General features: G+C 44.6%; 1 protein-coding gene across 5 annotated transcripts in view; it reads right to left on the bottom strand.

The window, feature by feature from the left end:
- DPF3 (double PHD fingers 3) overlaps nucleotides 1-20,317 on the bottom strand; it is a 300,997-nt gene that overhangs the window by 240,245 nt on the left and 40,435 nt on the right. The window contains exon 1 of one of the 5 annotated variants that reach the window (XM_019640436.1): nucleotides 923-982. The exons of 1 other annotated variant lie outside the window; for it this stretch is intronic. Coding sequence is in view for 3 of the 4 variants with exons in the window: in XM_019640432.1 (XP_019495977.1) it covers nucleotides 542-633 (92 nt within the window). In the remaining variant the exon portion in view is untranslated. Of the gene's footprint in view, nucleotides 1-541; nucleotides 664-922; nucleotides 983-20,317 lie in introns of those variants that run through there. 3 more of the 5 variants (XM_019640432.1, XM_019640435.1, XM_019640434.1) reach the window with 3 other exon arrangements.

Here is a 20,317-nt window from a genome sequence, read left to right as displayed (position 1 = left end):
AATTCTTTCACATAATTATTGAATCAAAATCCACATCCAAGACATAATCACCGTGTTCTCTATCCACAGTAGTATTTAATCTGGGCCATGTTGGATCCATAATCCAGCCCTCAAAATCTATCCTTAACCACATGGACGAAACCCATGCCAATAGCATGGCATTGCAGATGCAGAGGTTTCAGGGAACGCAACCCATTCAAGAAACCCAAGGGAATGAATTCCTGATGGCTAGAGTAAGGGCTGAGAGAATGAGGAAGGGAGTGTGAGATTGGAATGACTGGTAGAGGTCAGATCCAGGAGAGCCTATAAGCTCAACAAAGGAGTAAGAAGCTTATCCTTCAGGCAGCAAGGAACCATTGATGGGTTTTAAGATGAGAGGGATATAACTGAATCATTCTAGGAGAGGACGGATGGATGGAAGTAGCTGAAAACTAGGGAGTCTAGTTGAAATAACAAAGACCTAAACTAAGGCAGTCAGAGTGGGACTGAAGAACTGAGGACAAATTAGAGCGGGTTAATGAAGAGGGTGAATGAATAGTACCTGACAGAAAGGGCAGATGTGCCTGAGCAAGAGGAAGGAGTCCAAGACGACTTCCAGCTTTTTTTGACTTGGTGAATGATGCTGCTCGTCATCCAGATGGAGAATCCAAGAGAAGGAAAAGGTCTGGCAGAGGAATGTAGTAAGTTTTGAACATGTTGATATATAAACATGGAGCTCCAGAGAGAAGTCCAGGTTGGATATTTGCATTTGGGAATAATCAGTATATATATGGTAACGGATGCCATGGGTGTCGATGAGGTCAGCTGGGGAGGAACTGGGAGCAAAACAAGAAATGGGTCAAGAAGAGAAACTCTGGGGAAAATACTGTTAATGGGTAGGCAAGGAAAAGGAGACTCCCAAGAACACCGAGGAGTGGCCTACCAGGAAGTGACTTCGGCCTGCTTTTAAGTGACCCACTAAGCTCCATCTCCACGGGTTGGTCACACCATGCTGGAGTAGAGGAAAGAACAGTGATATATTAAAATAAACTCACTTCTGGGGCCGGCCGAGTGGCTCAGTTGGTTAAGAGCTTGCTCAAGAGTGTGAGCTCTGAGCAACAGGGTCGCCGGTTTGATTCCCACATGGGCCAGTGAGCTGCGCCTGAGCTGAGCTGCTGCTGAGATGCCAACAGGTGGCAGGATGGCTCAGCTGGTGAGAGCATGTTCTCCTAACAAGGTTGCCTGTTCGAGATGGTAGGCTACACCCTCCCACAACTAAAGACTGAACTCGGCACCTTGAGCTGAGCTGCTGCCTGGATGGCTCAGTGGATAGGGCGTGTGCTCTTAACAACAAGGCTGCTGGTTCGACTTCCTGCATGGGATGGTGGCTGTGCCCACCTGCAACTTATTGAACACTGCACCTTGAACTTAGAGGCGTGACTGGACTTGGAGCTGAGCTAGCAGCGCCCTCCACAACTAAGATTGAAGGACAACAACTTGGCTGTTCCCCTTCCCCAATTCCCCAATAAAATCTTTTTTGTTTGTTTGTTTTTTGTTTTGTTTTGTTTTAAAGATTTTATTGGGGAATTGGGGGGAGGGGAACAGACAGGTGGACAAATTGCTGTTTTGTTCTTCAATCTAGTTGTGGAGGACATCACTTCACTGGCCCATGTTGGTATGGTCATTGTGCTCTTCCAGGGTGAGGCAATCAGTCGCTGGTCATTGGTCAGCTGTTTACGCTGGCTGCCAGCCATTCACATAGCTCACGGCAGCCCATTGCAGCCCCGCTGCAGCCCACACCGTCGCCGGCAACTCACAGCAGCCCAGTTCCAGGTCGAGCTGTTGTTCACCATCTTAGCTGTAGCGGGCGCAGCGTCACTGGCCCTCAATGTGGGATCCGAACCGCAGCCCTGCTGCTCAGAGCTGGCGCTCCCAAGCGAGCTCTTAACCAGCTGAGCCACTCGGCCGGCCCTAAAATCTTCTTTAAAAATTAAATTAAATTTTAAAAAAATAATAAAATAAATAAAATAAACACTTCTTAACAACAAAAACAATAAGCAACCCAGTTAAAACACAGGCAAAGATATGAACAGACATTTGTCCAAAGAAAATATACAAATGGTCAATGAGCATAAGAAGATACTAAATCTAATACAACAAATAACATGCTCAAAATCAGTCCAAAGGTGGCACTATTTAGAGACATTAGCAATGAAGAATGCACTTGAAGTAATAAAGGATCAGTAAGTGTAGCTTGAGTCCCGTTTTTCTTCCTACATAAATAAAGCTCTTGTGTCCTGTAGCCTCCACCCCCCCATTCCTGGTATGAATCTGTGTTATTCTACAGACAAGATTTTCCTAACACTATGGCAGGGTACTATTTCAAGCCAACCTTCGTAAGCACAGAAATATTTTACTGTGTTGCAATGTGGCTTTTTAGAAAATAATGTAATGATGACTGCATCAAACTAGGCTGATACACTATAACACTTCATATAGCACAACTATAAAAAAAATTAAAAGCAATAAGCATAAAAAATGAAGGGGAAAAAAAAGAAGATACTATTAAAAAAAAAAGATACTCAACATCACTAATCATTAGGGAAATGCAAATCCAAACCACAATGAGATGCCACATCATACCCGCTATGACGGCTATAATCACAAAGACAGATAATCACAAGTGTCAGCAAGGATCTGGAGAAATTGGACCCTCATACAGTGCTGCTGGCATTATAAAATGGTGCAGCCGTTGTGGAAAATTTAGCAGTCCCTCAAAAATTAAACATAGAGTTATCATATAACCCAGCAATTCCACTCCTAGGTATATACCCATGAGAATTAAAAACATGTCCACACAAAGACTTCTACTTGAATGTTCATATGGTATAATCATAATAGCCAAAAAGTGGAAATAGCCCAAATGTCCATCAACTGATGGCTAAATAAAATGTGGTCTATCCATTCAATGAAATATCATTCCGCCATAAAAAGGAATGAAGTACTGATACATGCTACAGGATGGCTGGACACGGAAAAACATACTAAGTTAAAGAATCCAAATACAAAAGGCCACACATATTGTCTGATTCTATTCATACGAAACATTTAGAATAGAGAAATCCATGCAGACAGAAAGCAACTTAGTGGTTGCCAGGACCTGGGGAAAAGGGGCAATGAAAAGCAACTGCTTAATGGGCATGAGATTTCTTTGAGGGTAATGAAAATGTTCTGGAATTGGATAGTAGTAATGGTTGTACAACATCGTGAATATACTGAAAACCACTCAATTGTACACTTTAAGATACTAAAAACCAATGAACTGTACACAGTTAAAATGGTGAACTTTATGTTATGTACATTTTTACCTCAATAAAAAAAAAAAAAAACGCTTAAATAATGAACTCACTTCACAAACTTGTCCATAGCCAAGAGGAGCTGAAGGAGTAATTTCTCCAGCTTGCAACAGGAACTCCAGATATTCTGACTAAAGAAGCCAAAGATCATGCTTCTCAAGAAATTTTTTAAATGTCTTAAGATGCCCATGGGTTGGGGGTGGGTGGCTCTGATGAAGAGTAGAGATGGAACCATCCAGCCTCATGATACCTACTCAAGCCTTGGTCAGGCTGTCTCACTTCTAAGACCCCAAAATGCCAAGGTGACAGGAAGACAAACAAGCTATGATTTGACCTACAAAAGAGACAGCATCCAGGCATCACTTAGGCATAGTTATCCTCCAGTAACAGGAAAGGAAAAATGATTTCTGGACCCAGGATACCCAGAAGCTTCAGAATAACACCGTCCTGGTTCATGCCCCTTATTCTGCACTGTGTTCAAGGTGATCTTCTGAGACATTCCAAGCTGTCCAGAGCGTCAGCCTTCACCAAGTACATAGCAGCTTTATGTCCACACAGTACCTCGGGGCATTGCTCTGAGTCTCATCTCTTTGGGCTTTGGACATGAGTGACTTTGAAATTCGCACAACTTACATGGTTTATACCCAGCTCAACACCATTTGCTGCAAAAGCCAAGGCCCAAAGAAGTCGAGTGAGGGGGCAGGCGATGGATGGTGATCAGAGCCTCCCAGGAGAACTTCAGGGTAGAGCTCCAGGGTTCCTGAAGATAATTTCACCTCTCTGCTCCCCTCTTCAATGGTATGCTTTCCTCTCTTTTTGCTCCCCCTCTCCCACCAAACTCCCAGGGCAAACGCTTCAAGGTGGCACACTACCATCCCAGAGAGAGACTGTCCGAGCAGGGAGCCAGATCTGGAGTGAAAAGCTAAACCTCTGGCCTAGGCTAGCCATCAGATCAGCAACCCCTCCTCCACGCCTCCCTGCTCCTGTGGGAAAAGCAGCACAATGAAACTAGGCCTTCCCTTGGGGCTCTGACCACCTCGAGGGGAGATTATGATTACCCTGAAGTTGCCATGCCTACTGTGATGTCATTCCTTTATCATTCCATCTGGGTAGATTGTTTTTTCCTTTTCTTTAAAAGACACCCTCCTGTGCTGTGCCTGGGAACCCACTGGGGGCTCCAGCCCTTGTTCTTTCTAGATCCGGGTAAACCACCGGTCCGGGACCTCAGAAGGCTCTGTAGTCCTAGTGGGAGCCGGCAAGAGTTAGGAGCAGCTCCCAGGACGCAGAGAAGCTCTCTTCCCAAGCTGGCCTATCTATTTTTATATTTAAGCAGAACCAAGCAGAGCATGGAGTTCACCTTCTCCTCTCAGAAATGCTAAGAGGACAGGGACATGTGGTGAGGTCCTATCAGCTTTACTTAATAGGCCAGAAGGAAATCACTTTTTAAGTAAAATAAATGCAAAGAAGAATAGGGGAAGGGAAAAGTGTACAAACACCACACTTGAACATGCACAGAGGTATGCAAAGGAAGAAAGAATATTTTCTGAATGATCACCTTTCACACTGTCCAGCCATAGATCTCTAGGGGTTTCCATGCCAGTGAAAAGCATTTCTTTGGGTTACTACTGTGCACCAGACACTGTGCCAGGTACCGGAGACCTAGTCCCAGTCTTTAAGGAACTAATAACAAGATGACTGTTCAAAATCAGGATTTTGCTCCACTAGAAAGATAGCGAAACTGAGGCTCTGAAAGACTAGGCAGTTTGTCCTAGGCCATGAGGCTCAGTCTACAATCTGTGGGCTGAGAGCAAAAGTGCAGGTGTGGGCAGACCTTGCCCCAAATCCTCAAGTGAAGATAACATCCTACTGCACACTTTCTCCTCATTCTATCCTCCCCTGACAGGATCTGCGGTGCTGCCACTGGGCAGTGAAGGAAGGTAGCAGGCAGTGGCTTTAGTTCCAGCTGCTGCAACCCCACCAAGAAAACGGCAGCCATCTGCCTCAGAGAGAAAGCAGGGAAGGCAGACTGTGCAGCCAGCTCACCCTCTGCAGTCAAGTTAACCTTTACTTAATGGGCCAGCTCCAGGAAGTCATCAATGCCATTGTTAAGACACAGCACCCTGTAGAAAACTGTGGTCCTGTCGCACTGGAAACGTGCAGACTTAACTAAATTAAAAATGGTGATATCTGTTGGTGTCAGCAATGCTGTTGTTTTCAGCCAAAAGCTAACACACAGAACTGGCCTTATCTTTCTAAATATATGTCTCTTATTGTTTAAAAAAAATGTATATCTTATAGTCTTTTAATCATAAGCAAGACAAAAGCCCATTTTATGAATGAGGAAACCAAGGCAAAGAAAAGAAGAGGAGGGTTCACCCCAGGTGACATCGATTTGCAGAACTGAGATTTTTACCTTAAATACGCACCTTGGGACAGCCTTGGCGACAGCACAAGCGCTCAGTGATTTGGGTGGAAGTCACATTACCAGGACACCAAACAAGCCGCTACTGTTAGTTCTTTTGTGTTTAGTGGGGCTGGGGAGGGGGCAGGGAGAAATGGAAGAGAGATCCCCATGAAAGCACAAGCGTCTACTCCCAAAGTAGCTGCTGATTCAGTTCAGGGGCCAGATGTCAGACTTGGTAAAAGTGTCCTTTTTGACAAGCCAGTCTGCCTTTCACCTGTCCTGAGGTAGGTGTCCAGATGCCCCAGTTTTCCGTGTAGCCCTGCTCCCTTGGGGAGAGAGGCTGGAACAGGCTGCTTTCCTGTCACCCAGGTAAAGAAGCTTTGCTATCCAAAATCGGGCCTGCAAGTACACACAGGAAACATTCACGAGGTGGTGGCTTGGTTGGTTTTGATAGCAAAACCTAGACTTCAGGCCCTGATCAGCTCACGGGAAGAGCAGGAGGATGTGAACTCCAAGCTGTGGTGGGGCCTAAGAAGCAGGAGTTCTGGAATCAGACAGATCTGGGCTTGAATCTCTGCTTGCTCACTATGTGACCTTCAGTAAGTAGCTTGCCCTCGGTTTTCCTCATCCATAAAGTGGGGATACAAATTTCTAACTTTGAGGACCGGCCGAGTGGTTCATTGGTTAAAAGTTGGCTTGGAGTGTCGGTTCTGAGCAGCAGGGCCGCCGGTTTGGATCCTACATGGGCCAGTGACGCTGAGCCCTCTACAGCTAAGATGGTGAACAACAGCTCAACCTGGAGCTGAACTGCCGTGAGCCGCTGGCAACGGCATAGGCTGCAGTGGGGCTGGCTGGCAGCCGGCGTGAGCTGCCATGAGCCACCGTGAGCGGCCGTCCAATGGCCAGCGTCCGATCTGCCTCAGCTGGGAAGAGAGCAATGATCACAATACCAACATGGGCCAGTGAAGCGACATCCTCCACAACTAGACTAAGGAACAAAAGAACAGCAACTTGTCTGTTCCCCTTCCCCGATTTCCCAATGCTGTTCCCTCCCCCAATTCCCCAATAAAATCTTTAAAAAAAAAAAAAATTTCTAACTTTGAGAAATTGGCACCTAGTAGGCACTTTGAGATGGTAGTTATGATTATTGTTTTGCCAAACGCAGCAGTGTGTCTGTGCTCAGCCACTCACCCATGTCCCCTGATCCACGTCTGACCAACGTCTTTCACGTGCAACATAACTGACCTGGGGGGTCAAGCCTTCAGCCACAAAACCAAGTTCTTGCCATTGCCAAGCTAACTGACCCATATAGGGCTCACAGCCTTGCTCTTATTAGAACCACTCTTTTGATTTTTAAACTTATGCATGTACTTTTTATGTATTTCCTCATGCATATGTATACACATACATGCATATATACAATTTATTCAGATTGCATTTTATCACTTATGCTAGTTTCCTGTACCCCGTTCTCCCACATCAGCATCCCCATCCTCATCCCCGCTTTCCCCAGTAACCCATGTTAATATTTGTATCCCTCACATTTTTCCCCATGCTCATGTAATCTACACACACACACACACACACACACACACACACACAAATATTGGGTTTTGAGGGAGTGGTTATTATTTAACAAAAGTAGAATTATACATTATAAACACTCTTTACTCTGCCATACTTTAATGAAATCCTTTTAATGGTTTTGTAAGGATCCATGGTAATAAGGTACCATAGCTATTGGGCCAGTTCCCTATGATGGGCACTCACTCAGTTTCAATCCTTCGCCATTACAAACAAAAGAGCAATAAATTCCTTGTACATAAGTTCCTACCAAAGACCAGTTTCTTGGTTGCCAAAGGAGAGGGGGTGGGGGATGTATAGAGAAGATAAAGGGAATACAGTCAATAATACTGTGATAAGTTTGCCCAGTGACAGATGATTACTAGAATTAGTGGGGTGATCACATTCTAAGGTATAAAAATGTCAAATCACCATATTGTACACCTAAAACGAATATAACTTATATAATACTGTACACCAACTATATTTACATTTAAAAAATTGAAGGTGACGATTTTCTAACCAGACAAAATGCCAACCTTCAGGATGTTTAAGTCACCCATCAAAAGGACCTCATGCTGGGGTGGCCAAGTGGCTCAGTTGGTTAAGGGCTCACACAAGAGTGCAAGCTCTAAGCAACAGCGGTTCCATGCTAGGCCCGAACTGAGCTGCCAACAGTCGGCAGGATGGCTCAGCTTAAAAAAAAAAAAAAAAGGACCTAGGGGCCGGCAGAGTGGCGCGTTGGTTAAGAGCTGGCTTGGGACGCCAGCTCTGAGCAGCAGGGCCCAGGTGTGGATCCCACATGGGGGCCAATGACACTGCCCTCTACAGCTAAGATGGTGAACAACAGCTTGACCTGGAGCTGGGCTGCTATGAGTCGCTGGCGATGGCATAGGCTGCAGCCCTTGCTGCAAGGGCTGCCACAAGCTACCATGTGTGGCTGGCAGCCAGTGTGAGCAGCTGGCAGCCGGTGTGAGCTGCCAAGAGCCGCCGTGAGCGGCCATCCAGAGGCCGGCAAGCGACTGCCTCACCTGGGAAGAGCACAATGATAATGCCAACATGGGCCAGTGAAGCGACATCCTCCACAGCTAGACTGAACAGCAAAATGAAAGCAACTTGTCTGTTCCCCTTCCCCCCAATTTCCCAGCACTGTTCCCCTCATCCAATTCCTCAATAAAATCTTTAAAAAAAAAAAAAAAGGACCTCATGCTGAGCTCCCCATACAGCCACATCATCCTCAAACTTCTCCTTAGCAAAGGACCCCTCTGCAGCTGGAAGTGCAAATCCTGGGCCTGGGCCTGGCCTCCAACCCCCAATTGGGCCTTCCAGGGTCTTACAGTGTCCAGTCAACTCTGCAGGTCTTAATTTTCCCATCTGTAAAATAAATAATGGTCCCATGCTGCAGGATTTCAGGGTGCTTTTGTGAGAGATTTTTATGAGGGAGCAGTGTGTGAGGTAAGATTTTTGATGTTTCTAGCTTGTTGTTTGGGGTCAGTGAAGGAAGGGCAAGCCAAAACTAACAGATTCAATCAAATTCCCTCTAAGACTCAGAGGTCCTTATTTATAAAGTTTCTGGGGCTGGACAGGAAGACCATCTATCTCAGCACTCCTAAAGCACCTTATACTACGGTTGTTTACAACCTAAAGTCAGGACTAGACGGAGAGACTTTTGACTCTCCATTTGCCAGGCTTTGTCAAATTCCAAAGAGAGGTCACTGTAATTGAAATTATGAGAGGAATGATCCAGTGAGCAAATTTTGGGAAATCAGTAATCTCAGTGATGTTTGCTTTTCACTCAAAAGTTCCTTAAGCTCTAAATTTCATTCAATAAAAGGTGTGAGGTGTGTTGGGGTGGGGAGGATGACCTCTTTTGCAGGGAGTGTGGTGATTAGTATTTTCTGCCCTTAAAAATAAACCAGGTATTTTCTGGGGGGAAGCAGTGGGGAGGCCTAAACCTTCTATTTCAGGGAGCATTTCTAAAAGTCTTTCAAGAGCCTCCCAAAAAGAAACAGTTACAGCAGCTCAAGTGAATTTGCCTGGTGACCATATGGCTCATACACATGAGAGGGTGAGAGGGGAGTAATAGGAATAGTAAAATCAACAGACATCGTGTAATGTTATTCTGCTTTAAAACTCAACTCAGGTCTGAATACAAAATAATTTTCTTCATCAGGCGATTGCCCCACCCCACCCCACCCCCCACACACACACTCTGGAAGAGCACTTGGCTCCATCTACTGAATTGCCTCGCCTGTGACCAAGCAAGCCATCCCACTGGGAGGTATGTGCATTTCAGGTCTCCAAAGACATGTGCCAGCATGTGCATCTCACAGGGGTCCCGAACTAGAAACGGAAACAGGCCCATCAAGAGTAGAACAGGCAAAGAAATCACAGCGTGCCCCCATGACAGAATACTCTACAGCACTAAGAATGGACGACCTGCAATTACAGTCAACACTTTGGATGCATCCGACAATATTGAAGATGAAAATCCAGACACTACAGTGGGCAGTGGGCACGCTAGAAGATTCTGCTCGATGGGGTCAGAATCAGGCTAGTGTCCCTTGGCAGGCTGGGTAGGGAGTGAGGTAGTAACTGGAAGAGGCAGAGCTGGGCTTCTGTTCTCCTGTTTCTTAATCTGGGTGTTGATGACACAAGTATGTTCAACTTGTCACATTTATTGAGCTGAACATATGGGCACTTTTCTGTATGCATGTTATCCTTCAATTTCCAAAACTCTAAAAAATAATTCAGTAAACAAAAATAAAAGTGATTAAGAGTAAAGTCATCAAGTGGGCAAGGCCGTTGGAGCCAGGTTTTAACTGATGTGTGTCTTTCACAGGAGGTCTCCTGTGGATGCAGACATTAGCTGAGTGTGGAGGGAGGGCATTCTGTGAGAAGAGACGAAAGGGGGATGGAGAAACAGGCGCTTTCTTGGGAAAAGAGAAGTTTTGCAAAATCTAGATGTGCAGCCTCCACCTGGGTAATTAATACTATGCACTACTCATTACAGATGGGTGCAGGTTTGCTTCAAAAACATTCAGGGTTTTTGTGTTTTGCTTTTCTTCCCTTAAAAAAGTTTGGAATGAGGAAAAGACATAATTATTTTATATGAAAATCAAATCTGTTTCTACAGACCGAAACTGGAGAGGAAATCTGATCAATTGTAGAAGCCAGAGTTGGAAAGAGACTCTATAACGCTCTAGCAGCACAGGCAAACTTGAGTTTCTGATCAGTTCAAAAACAATATTTATAGTAACAGCTCACACTACGCAGGGTTTACATATGCTAAGCATTGCTCTAAATGCTCACATACATTAATTCATTCAATCCCCATCTTTGAGGTAGAGATTGACATAATCCCCATGTTCCAGACTGGGACTGAGGCCCAGAGAGGTTAAGTAACTTGCCCAAAGTCACACAGCTAATAAGTGACAGAGCTAGGCAGTCTGGCTATAGTCGGTGTTAACCATTATACCATATTGTTTCCTAAAAAGCATTTATGAAGCTCTTACTATGTGTTGGGGACTATGTTGGACACAAGAGATACAGAGATATAAAATACGCTGATCCATGGGTTACAGGGTTAATCCATGTAGTGACGAGGATCACACACAAGAATCCAGAGGTCTAATTTCAGAATGAAAAGTTAGAAAACTTTCTCCAAATGCCTGGATATTAAGTTTTCAATGATTAAAAGGCAGTGTTCATTTTCTCACTAATATTACTCTAGGCAACAGAGTAAGTTGTAAGAATAAACACTCCTTAACACCCCACCCACCCCTGGGTCATGAGACTCAATAAAGCTCTCTTCATTTTGATTGGAGGAAAAAAACAACTGTAAATATGTTTGTTTATTTTTCCTGAATTGCCCTCTTGTGTAAAAAGGACTGCTCACCCATGACCCAGCAGGCTTGAATACAGGGCCTCTCAAATGGTGAGAGGCCCAGGGCCCAGGTTATTAAAAATGAAGAAATGCACAGCAGAATCATTAATGTCCCACTTTAAATGCTCATACTTTACAAATTCATACTGTTCACATACACACACAAACTTAAATACAATGTAAAAGAATTATAATCCCAAGAAATTACAGGAGATAGATATAGATAGATAGATAGATAGATAGATAGATAGATAGATAGATAGATAGATAGATTTCTAGTGCCCCATGGATAAAGCAGTCCAGGCACAGACTCGTCCATTTGATGTTTTTTGATGAATATCTTGGTGATGACACACATCATCTCGTACAGAGATAACATCAGTTCCACTTGAATCTTCCATGAATGGAAGACCCCCATTCATAAACAGCTCCCTCTACAGTCCCCAGCTCCAGCTCCTTGATAAGCCTCCCTTAAGGGAAAGAGAATAAAAAATTGATTCCAGTGATAAGGAACAGTGAAGACCCAGTTGGGAACTGGTGATAGAGAAGAAATGAGGTTTGCAGAGCTGGAGAAAATGTGGGTGAAAACCCTGGGACCTGACCACCTACAGATCCAGACTAGTAAGGTGTAGGATTTTTGTGACACCTAGATGTTAAGGTCAGGAGGTCAGCTAAAGTGAGTGAGGCAAGCAAGAATACAACCGTCTGTCTACTTGCCCAAGAGCTAGCTCCTACCCAGGCCTTCAGCTGTGACAATCACAGCCCTGGCCCACCTTTGCTGGCCTCTCCACAGCCACAGGTGGGGTCCTAAGCATAGACAAATCTTCCAGAATGTGCTCCCTTCTCTATGTCCATCCCATCTCCTGAGAGTCAATTATATGCTTTCAGAGAATCAAAAATAGTGTTCATTGTGACACAGCATCCAATGCTACTTTCCAGAGTATTGTGAGGTCCAATTCTAAGTGCTTGGGGAAAAAAAAAAAAAAAAGTACGCAAGCTCCTCAGATCCCCTAAGATGAGCCAGTGCAGAGAGCTGGTAGAAAACCATTTCTCAGTGCCTGTTTCTTTGTCTGCTACAATCTATCCACTCTGAGTTGCCAAGGAAAGTTAAGGCTCTTGTTCTGAAGCGAGGAAGGTTCTCTTTCCACACAACACCTGCAGAAGATGGAAAACGTGATACCCTCTGCATATCATAGGACACCGGCTCCAGGTAAGAGGACACCCCAACTTCTGCCAGTACAGCACCCAGCAGGGGTGGCTTTTCCATTTTCTCCTCTTGCTGAAGGGGCCCTAGAAAAGGCCACCAGGGTCTTCCCCAAGGGTCAAGTTCTCCAGCCTCCATGAGGCCTCACTACTCACTCTCCCTTTTATTTAGCTAAGTACCAGTGTTTCAAAATAATTTCTAGGGCTCTTTACCTGGAAACACACCCTACAAGAGGAGCTCTTACTCTTCCCTCAGAGGCCTGTGGATCAGGTGCTAAATTCACTGGCTCTTACCCAAGCTATAGAAAGCTGAGCATGACCTTGAAACATTCTCTCTAAATTCCTCCCCTAAGTCCAGTCCTGGCAAACACAACTTGATTCTATTTTTTTCAAAACACCAGTCGCTTAGGATGGCCTTGTTTATCTTCATTAACATTTCTCAATGATGAGAGGGACCAAGAGTTCAACACCCAATGTTGCATCTGGAGAGACAAAGCCTATGAGAAGTTGTAAAACTGAGAGGTGGCAACTCCATGAGCAATTCCACAGATATTCTTTCTTTTTTTTTAAAGATTTGTATTGGGGAATTGGGGGATGGGAACAGCGCTGGGGAATTGGGGGAAGGGGAACAGACAAGTTGCTGTCCTTTTGTTCTTCAGTCTAGTTGTGGAGGATGTTGCTTCACTGGCCCAAGTTGGCATCATCATTGCGCTCTTCCCAGGTGAGGCAGATCAGTCGCTGGCTTCTGGACGGCCGCTCACTGCGGCTGCTGGCCGCTCATGCTGGCTGCTGGCTACACACGGTAGCCCATGGCAACCCACTGCCACAGGGGCTGCAGCCTACGCCGTCACCGGCGACTCACAGCAGCCCAGCTCCAGGTTGAGCTGTTGTTCAGCATCTTAGTTGTGGAGGACAGTGTCACTGGCCCTCATATGTGGGATCCGAACCAGGGTCCTCTAGCATCCCAAGCCAGCTCTTAACCAACGTGCCACTCGGCTGGCCCTCCACAGATATTCTTGAGTCAACTGACTTTCCCAAATACATCCCATCCTCACTCCCCAACAGTAATATCTTATACTTCCTTAGCACTGACTCTGGGTCAGACCACATTCTAAGAGATTTATATGGGTTTACTCATTTAGTCCTCACACCAATCCCATGGGGCAGGTGCCAGAGGTAAGGGAGAGAGCTGGGATTTGAATCAGAAGTCTGATTCCAAAGCCCAAATTCCCATGAGGGCCACAATATATTTCTCAAGGATTACAGCTGGTTCTCTTGAAAGGAACATTCACCTAACTATGTTATGAGCATTCATTTACTTTTCTGTCTCCCCGAATCATAACTGCTAACTATCCCTCAATATTTATTCTCCCTTCTTCCCTTTTTATAATAACCTCACTCCCAAGTTTTACCTAAGTGCATGGCCATCTGCTCCAGACTACATTTCCCAGCAAACCTTGTAGCTAGATGTGGCCATGTGACTAAGTTCCAGCCAATGGGGTGTGACTGGGAGCTCCTGAATGACAAACTGCTTGCCTTGAATTTCCTCACCTCCTACTTCCCACATTATGAGACAGTCTTTGAGATAGTAAAATACTACCTCATGAATGACTTCGTGGACCAACTTTGCCAGCTTGGTGTGCTCACTATAGGACTTACACGAGACAGAAATAAACCTCTGTTTTATTTAGCCATTCTATTTGGGGATCTCTGTTGCAGCAACTTCCCCTAAATGTTAAATTCAGCTCCTTAAGGCCTAAACATGGTCTTCTTGTGCTCGCCATTCCCCCAATCCCTTTCATAGTGCTTGGAACATAGTAGTTGCTCAACAAACATTTGTTAGATGAATGAAAACACCATTATGTTAAACCAGGTATTATTGGGGCCAAACAGATTTACCCAAGTTCCAAAAATGACACTTATCCAGGTGGGCACAATGTCTCCTGTTTTCCTGAAAAACAGGAACCGAGGGCAAAAAGCCTATGTTTAGGGAAACATTTTCAATAGGGGAGTAGTAAACTTCTACTGTATCTGTGTCATCTCTCAATTGAGACGATGAATTTTGTGCTTCACCACAAAATAGCTGAGGTTACAATAATGATGAGACTCAATCGGAGCACTTACTATGGGCCAGGTACTGTACTAAGAACTTCACATACATGACAGCATTCGTTTTAATTTAATCCTCATGAAACCCTACATGATCGGTACTATTATTATCCCCAAATAAGCAAACCAGGCTCAAAACGAAGTTAAATATTTTGCCCCAGCTGCTTAGCTAGTAAGTGACAAAGGTCAGATTCAACCCCAAACTGTTTGAGCCCTAAACTTATTCTCTTCTTACCCACTATGCTACTTTGCCTCTCTTCATGTGTGACAGGCTTACATTCCAAACTATGATTATAAGTTTGGAGGGCTGGACCAGGATTTGTGTTTGGCTGAATGGGTGGCTAATGCATACAGCTTCTTGAGCGGCCAGGACACTCTTCCACTGTGCATGGTTGGTGAGAAGCTACAAACACCCACCAAGCTTCAGCATGCAAGAGGCCAAACGGCCTCGGTCCCCAGGTCCACCTAGCTTCCTCTTGCGCTCTCCTGTTCCCTGGACTGCCCTTGCTGACCCCTGACCTCTGCACCCTGCTGCCCATGCTGCTGCCACCCGCAGGCTGTGTCGTCTCCCCTCAGCCATCTCCCCCGGATCTGCCCTCCTTCCTGCCTCCATGCACAGTTCTTACCAGGCCTTGCAACTCTTCTTGCTAAAGCTGGCAGGAGGCAGATCTGCCCATCTAGCCTGGTAATGGTGTGATCCAAGTTTCACATCCCACCTTCACCCCAACTTTTTCTTCACAGTCATTCTTCATTTCCACCAGTTCCTTCCTCCTCAAGCCCTGAATTCAGTAAAGTCGGACCAACAGCCAGGTAGGGAGGCACCAAACAGGCTTTATCCCAGAAGTTGCCTATGGGCCAAATATGGCCCCGAGTATGTTTTGTTTGGTTGCACTTCACTTTTTGAAAACTGAACTAGGTACATTGAAAATTGTTAGAGTTCACATACAAATTCAGATTTCAAGCTTCTCTTTAAAAATGCGGAGCCCTGGAACAGTGGGCTCACCTTCCCACGTGGACAGTGGCTGGAGTTGAGTTCAGACATGCCACTGGATGGGCATGAACTTCTAGTGCACCACAGTCCTCTCTACTCCCTAATCTACTTTTCCCTTCCACACATCCCTTTACTCATTTGCATTGCCTGCCTGGCCTCGTGGGCATTTGAGTTTGCGATGCCTGCTGTCATCTTCCCATTTTGCTGATGGGCAAACTGAGAAAGGGGAAAAGAAACTATTCTTCCAGATCTGAAAGTTCAGTTCATCAAAACAAGTCCATGGCTGGCTATCATTACATAATATTTATTAAGCTCCTGGATGCCCCAGGCACTGTCCCGAGCATCATAGAGGTTTAGATACAGGTCCCTTGACCTTGCCTCTGTCTGGTCACTACCCGCATCCTCATTGCTGCTCCAAAGGCATGAGTGTGCCACAGAAAGGCACTTCATTTTTTTAACACAGAGGTAACAAACATCTCTTTTATTGTGTGCCATGATAACCTGGTTTTCCTCATCTAACCCCAAGATTAACTTTTCTCAAATCTGTTGTTCAGATTATACACCCTAAACCTGCTGAGGTGTGACCTTTCTATAAGGTAATCCTCCTCTGGCCTGAATCCCGATAGGGTGTGTGTGTGTGTGTGTGTGTGTGTGTGTGTGTACACATGTGTGTGCATGCATGTGCTTCCACACTAACACTCTGTCTTCTCATTAACTTCCCAGACAGGTAAGAAGTCAACATTTCCCCAGGTGGTAAACCAGACAGTCTGTCTCACTGGCCCATCGAAAGAGGCAGCAGAGGCTGATGGTTTTCCCCAATGGAATGAAGGTTCAGGTTGCCAGATCTTCAGTTTTTCAAGGGGCCACAAATATCATTGAGAAAAGTGAGGCAATGATTTCTATTAATAAGTCCTGTGCTGAGAAACAAGCCCTACCTCCACCCCAACTGCATGAGAGACTTTATAAGGATCAGGCCCTGGAGGGCTAATAGGAACGCCAGGAAATGAAGGCTCCCCTTGAAATGCCCAATTGGAATGGTCAGCAGCAGGTCCTCAACCCTTCATCCCGTTTTAATGCCCATCCTAGGACTTGGAAGAAAAACCTCACATACGTGTGCCCCCCAGATTTGTCTTCCGTGATGACAAGACATCTAAGAATGTCTTTGACTAATTTTTTTTAACTCCCTGCTTGGTCTGTCCTTAAAACAAACCTTTTTTTTCCTTTCTTTTTCTTATCCATCTTCTCCTTAGAACCCTCAGGTTCTTTCTTAACTCATGCTGCCTCATCTGGATCTTCCCAAAAGTAGGTTGCAGCTTCCATTTCTCTGATTAAACAACTCCAACAAAGACTTCATTGAGATGAAAATGCTTATCTTGAAGCAGGTAACATCCTTTTCTTCTCCAAACCACACTCAATTTACATATAAATGGCCTGGAAAGGGACTTCTTTGAGAGATGGCAGATTATAACTACTCTTGCTCCTACACATATAAAGCTTTTAAAAAGACAGAGAGAAAAAAAGAACAATTTTCAAACAAGAGAATGTCACAGATGGCCACAAACTAACCTCCCGTGGGATGCTCATTTTGTTGCAAATACTCTTTGTCCAATTAAAATACGTACAATGTACACAATGTCCACTTGAGGATCTGTGCCTCCTTGTTGGGTGATCGCCCTTCTACTGTGGGTGATGAGCAGGCAAATGATATGCCCAGAAAGGTGGCCAGTGAGAGGCCCACTCACCCTGTGTCCCGATTGGCCAGACTTGGCACCAGCTGGAACCAGGGCCAGCTTTGAGGACAGCAGCGAGACTTGATAGGATTCTCTCTTCAAAGCATAGAGCAAACATCAATTAATCCTCAAAAGATGCTTTCAAGGAGAACATTATCCCTTTTGAGGATGTGGAAGCTAAGAGGAGCCACAGGTAGTTAAAGGGAGGGCAGAGGAGAAAACAGCCCTGGGCTCCAAGCACCCAGATCTGGTTCTCCAGAGAGAGTCAAGTTGCCAGAAAAGAATGAACCAACAGAATTGGGGCAAAGGAGGAGGTGAGGGAGACGTGGCTGCTTTGGAGGGTGCCCTCAAGGCTCCTACTGCTCCATCCCAGACAAAGCTGCAAAGTGAAACAGGACCAAAGTCCTGAGCGTAGCTCTGTGTGCACCAAGCCGGAGACCAAAGAAAGAGTGAAAATGACTAGGCCTGGGCTCAAAGCCCCTTCTTTAGCCTAATTTAGCATTAAGTCTGTGGGAGGAGGAAAATTTGAAATCTGGATCCAATTTGTCACACGGAGCCTGTTTTGGTAGCCCCCACCCCCTTTCTTGAAATGGGGAGGGAGATGATTTGTGTGTGTAAACAGGTGATGTGGTGTCTGTCTGGCCTTTCCATCTTAAGAGAACCGATCCAGAACTTCCTACAGCTCACACTCGTAAGGATCACAGCCTGTCACTGTGTTTGGCAATAAACATCACACATTCTCTCATTACACATTTATTTGACCTTTAATATTTTGCTCTGAGAGACCTGGAAAAATTGTATGCCACTAATCAAATGTTATGAAAACACCCCACAATCTCTTCACTTACATAGGCAGTGGTACAACCTTACACACTGATTTCTACATTGAATGTTTTTAGCCTGCATTTTGTTAGAAACTTAGAATAACTTTCTTTGCCACACACTATGTATTGTTTGTATCACTAAAGAGAGCCCATACTTTGTGCAAATGATAGGCTTATTGGAGATATTTAAGTGTTTATAGAAAGGATTTTTTTATAGGGTCTGCATGAGTTTTCTCTCAATTTACCATCTAGTCAAAGAAATAAGGGGAAATTGCCCTACGACGAACTTTTTTTAAAAATTCAACTACCAACAGCTATTCTGACATGGTCTTGTATATACATGTGTATGCTTTCAGAGGCATAGGAAATATCTGGAAGTATATTTTAAAAACTGTCCTTCACTTTAGGGAGCAGAATGGGCAACGGGGAAAGAAGTATTTTTTATTTTCTTCTGTTCTTCTTTTGTCTTGTTTTATGCCCTTCTGTACTGTGCAATTTTTACCATCAGTCTGTCATATTTTAAATGTTTAAAATTAACAAATGAAAAAGTTACTCTAAGATCATTTTCCCCCCCCAACTATGGCATTTTGTCCATACCTGTGGAAAGTAAGCCAAATGGTTGGGGAAATGTCTTGCTGGCATTTACACCAAAATATTATAAACTTTCATCACGATATTGTCAACATTCAGTAGCTTCATCTGGAATGCACCAAGCTAAGAACAATATCTCAAAAGCCATTGCACAGAAGAGGTTGAAGCTGCATCAAGCAAACACTGCGTCAGAAACGTAGGTCCCAAGGCTGGGGAGATGGCTTGACTTCCTCAGGGATAACCTGAGAAACACGGCTGAAAGGCTGTCGTTTTACAGTCAGACATGGCTCCTGCTCCTGCTCCCTGATCTCTCTGAGTGGCCAGAACACACAAACTGAAAAGTAACCGATAAGTTGGAATCCCTCCAATTATTAAAATTATCTTTTTCTTCTCTTAAAGAATGGACTTTTCAGGTAACACCAACCTCTTCCATCACTCAAGTGTTTATTTAGAGACTATTTCAGCTGGAAGCTTGAGAAATGGACATCTAATCTCAAGAGGCCCTTACCAGTTGCAAAGTCATTAGAAATGAAGTAAAAAAAAAAAACAAGGTCAAAGTGATGAGGCCAATAGACAAATGCAATTCATTTACAAAACTTTTCACTCACATCTGCTTTTCTTGTGAATGCAGATACCATTGTGGCCAGCAAATCAGTGACTGGGAATCTGAAATGAAGGAAAACGTACATCCTGGGTCACTTGAACTCCTGATATTTGGCAGAGTGAGGCAGCAACAGGATCAAATTGTCAATTTCAGCCTGACCCTGAAATCAAAACTCTCTAATGGTCCCAGATGTTCTGCAGTTAATCAGTTACTGTTCACGCTTTACTCATCACAACCCTTAAAGTCACCAGAGGGAACCTGAATTCGCAACAAACCAGGATGCATTCCTTTGGGGGAATAGATGTCCTTCCAATTCTACTTTCGCCCTCTCCTTTCCGAGACTAATTTAGAAACGAAGGGAAACAGGCTAAGAAAACCCTCACCTTTAATAGTAATAAGAATGGTGCAGTCCCCAGATGATCAGAGCCCAGACTACATAGGACTTGAAAGAACAATTGAGACTTTGATATCGAATATGAAAAAGTAACAGGAGGGGTAAGGAGACCAAACTGGGAGGCCCTGGGCTCAGCTTTTGCCAGCTCCAGTACTGACTTACCAGTGAGGAGCACTCAGATTATATTAAGCAAGGATGATGTAAAACCTACCTCACCACCTTTTCACTTGAGATAAATGAAATAAAATTTCAAATAACTTATTTGCCATGACAAGACACACACACAGATAAATGAGGGAACTAGGAATTAAGCCCACCTTTTGCCTTCTTTTCAAAGAGATTTCACATGTGCCATGTCATTATTATCCCTGGTGAGATAGTAGACCATTATTACTAGCCCCGTTTTGTTTTTGTTTTGTTTTGTTTTTTAAAAGATTTTATTATGGAATTGGGGGAGGGGACCGGTCAAGCTGTTGTTCTTCAGTCTTCGTTGTGGAGGGCGCCAGTTGCCATCTGGCTTCCCCTCGGCAGCTCGCGGCCTCTAAGCTCAAAGTGCTGTGTTCAATCTTAGTTGCAGGTGGGTGTAGCCACCATCCCAAGCAGGAGTCAAACCAGCAGCCTTGTTGTTGAGAGCGCACGCTCTATCCACTGAGCCATCCAAGCGGCAGCTCAGCTCAAGGTGC

Source organism: Hipposideros armiger, unplaced genomic scaffold, assembly GCF_001890085.2.
Source record: "Hipposideros armiger isolate ML-2016 unplaced genomic scaffold, ASM189008v1 scaffold_49, whole genome shotgun sequence".
Lineage (NCBI taxonomy): Eukaryota > Metazoa > Chordata > Mammalia > Chiroptera > Hipposideridae > Hipposideros > Hipposideros armiger.
The sequence above is the reverse complement of the archived record's forward strand: the minus strand, read 5'-3'. Positions and strand labels throughout refer to the sequence as shown.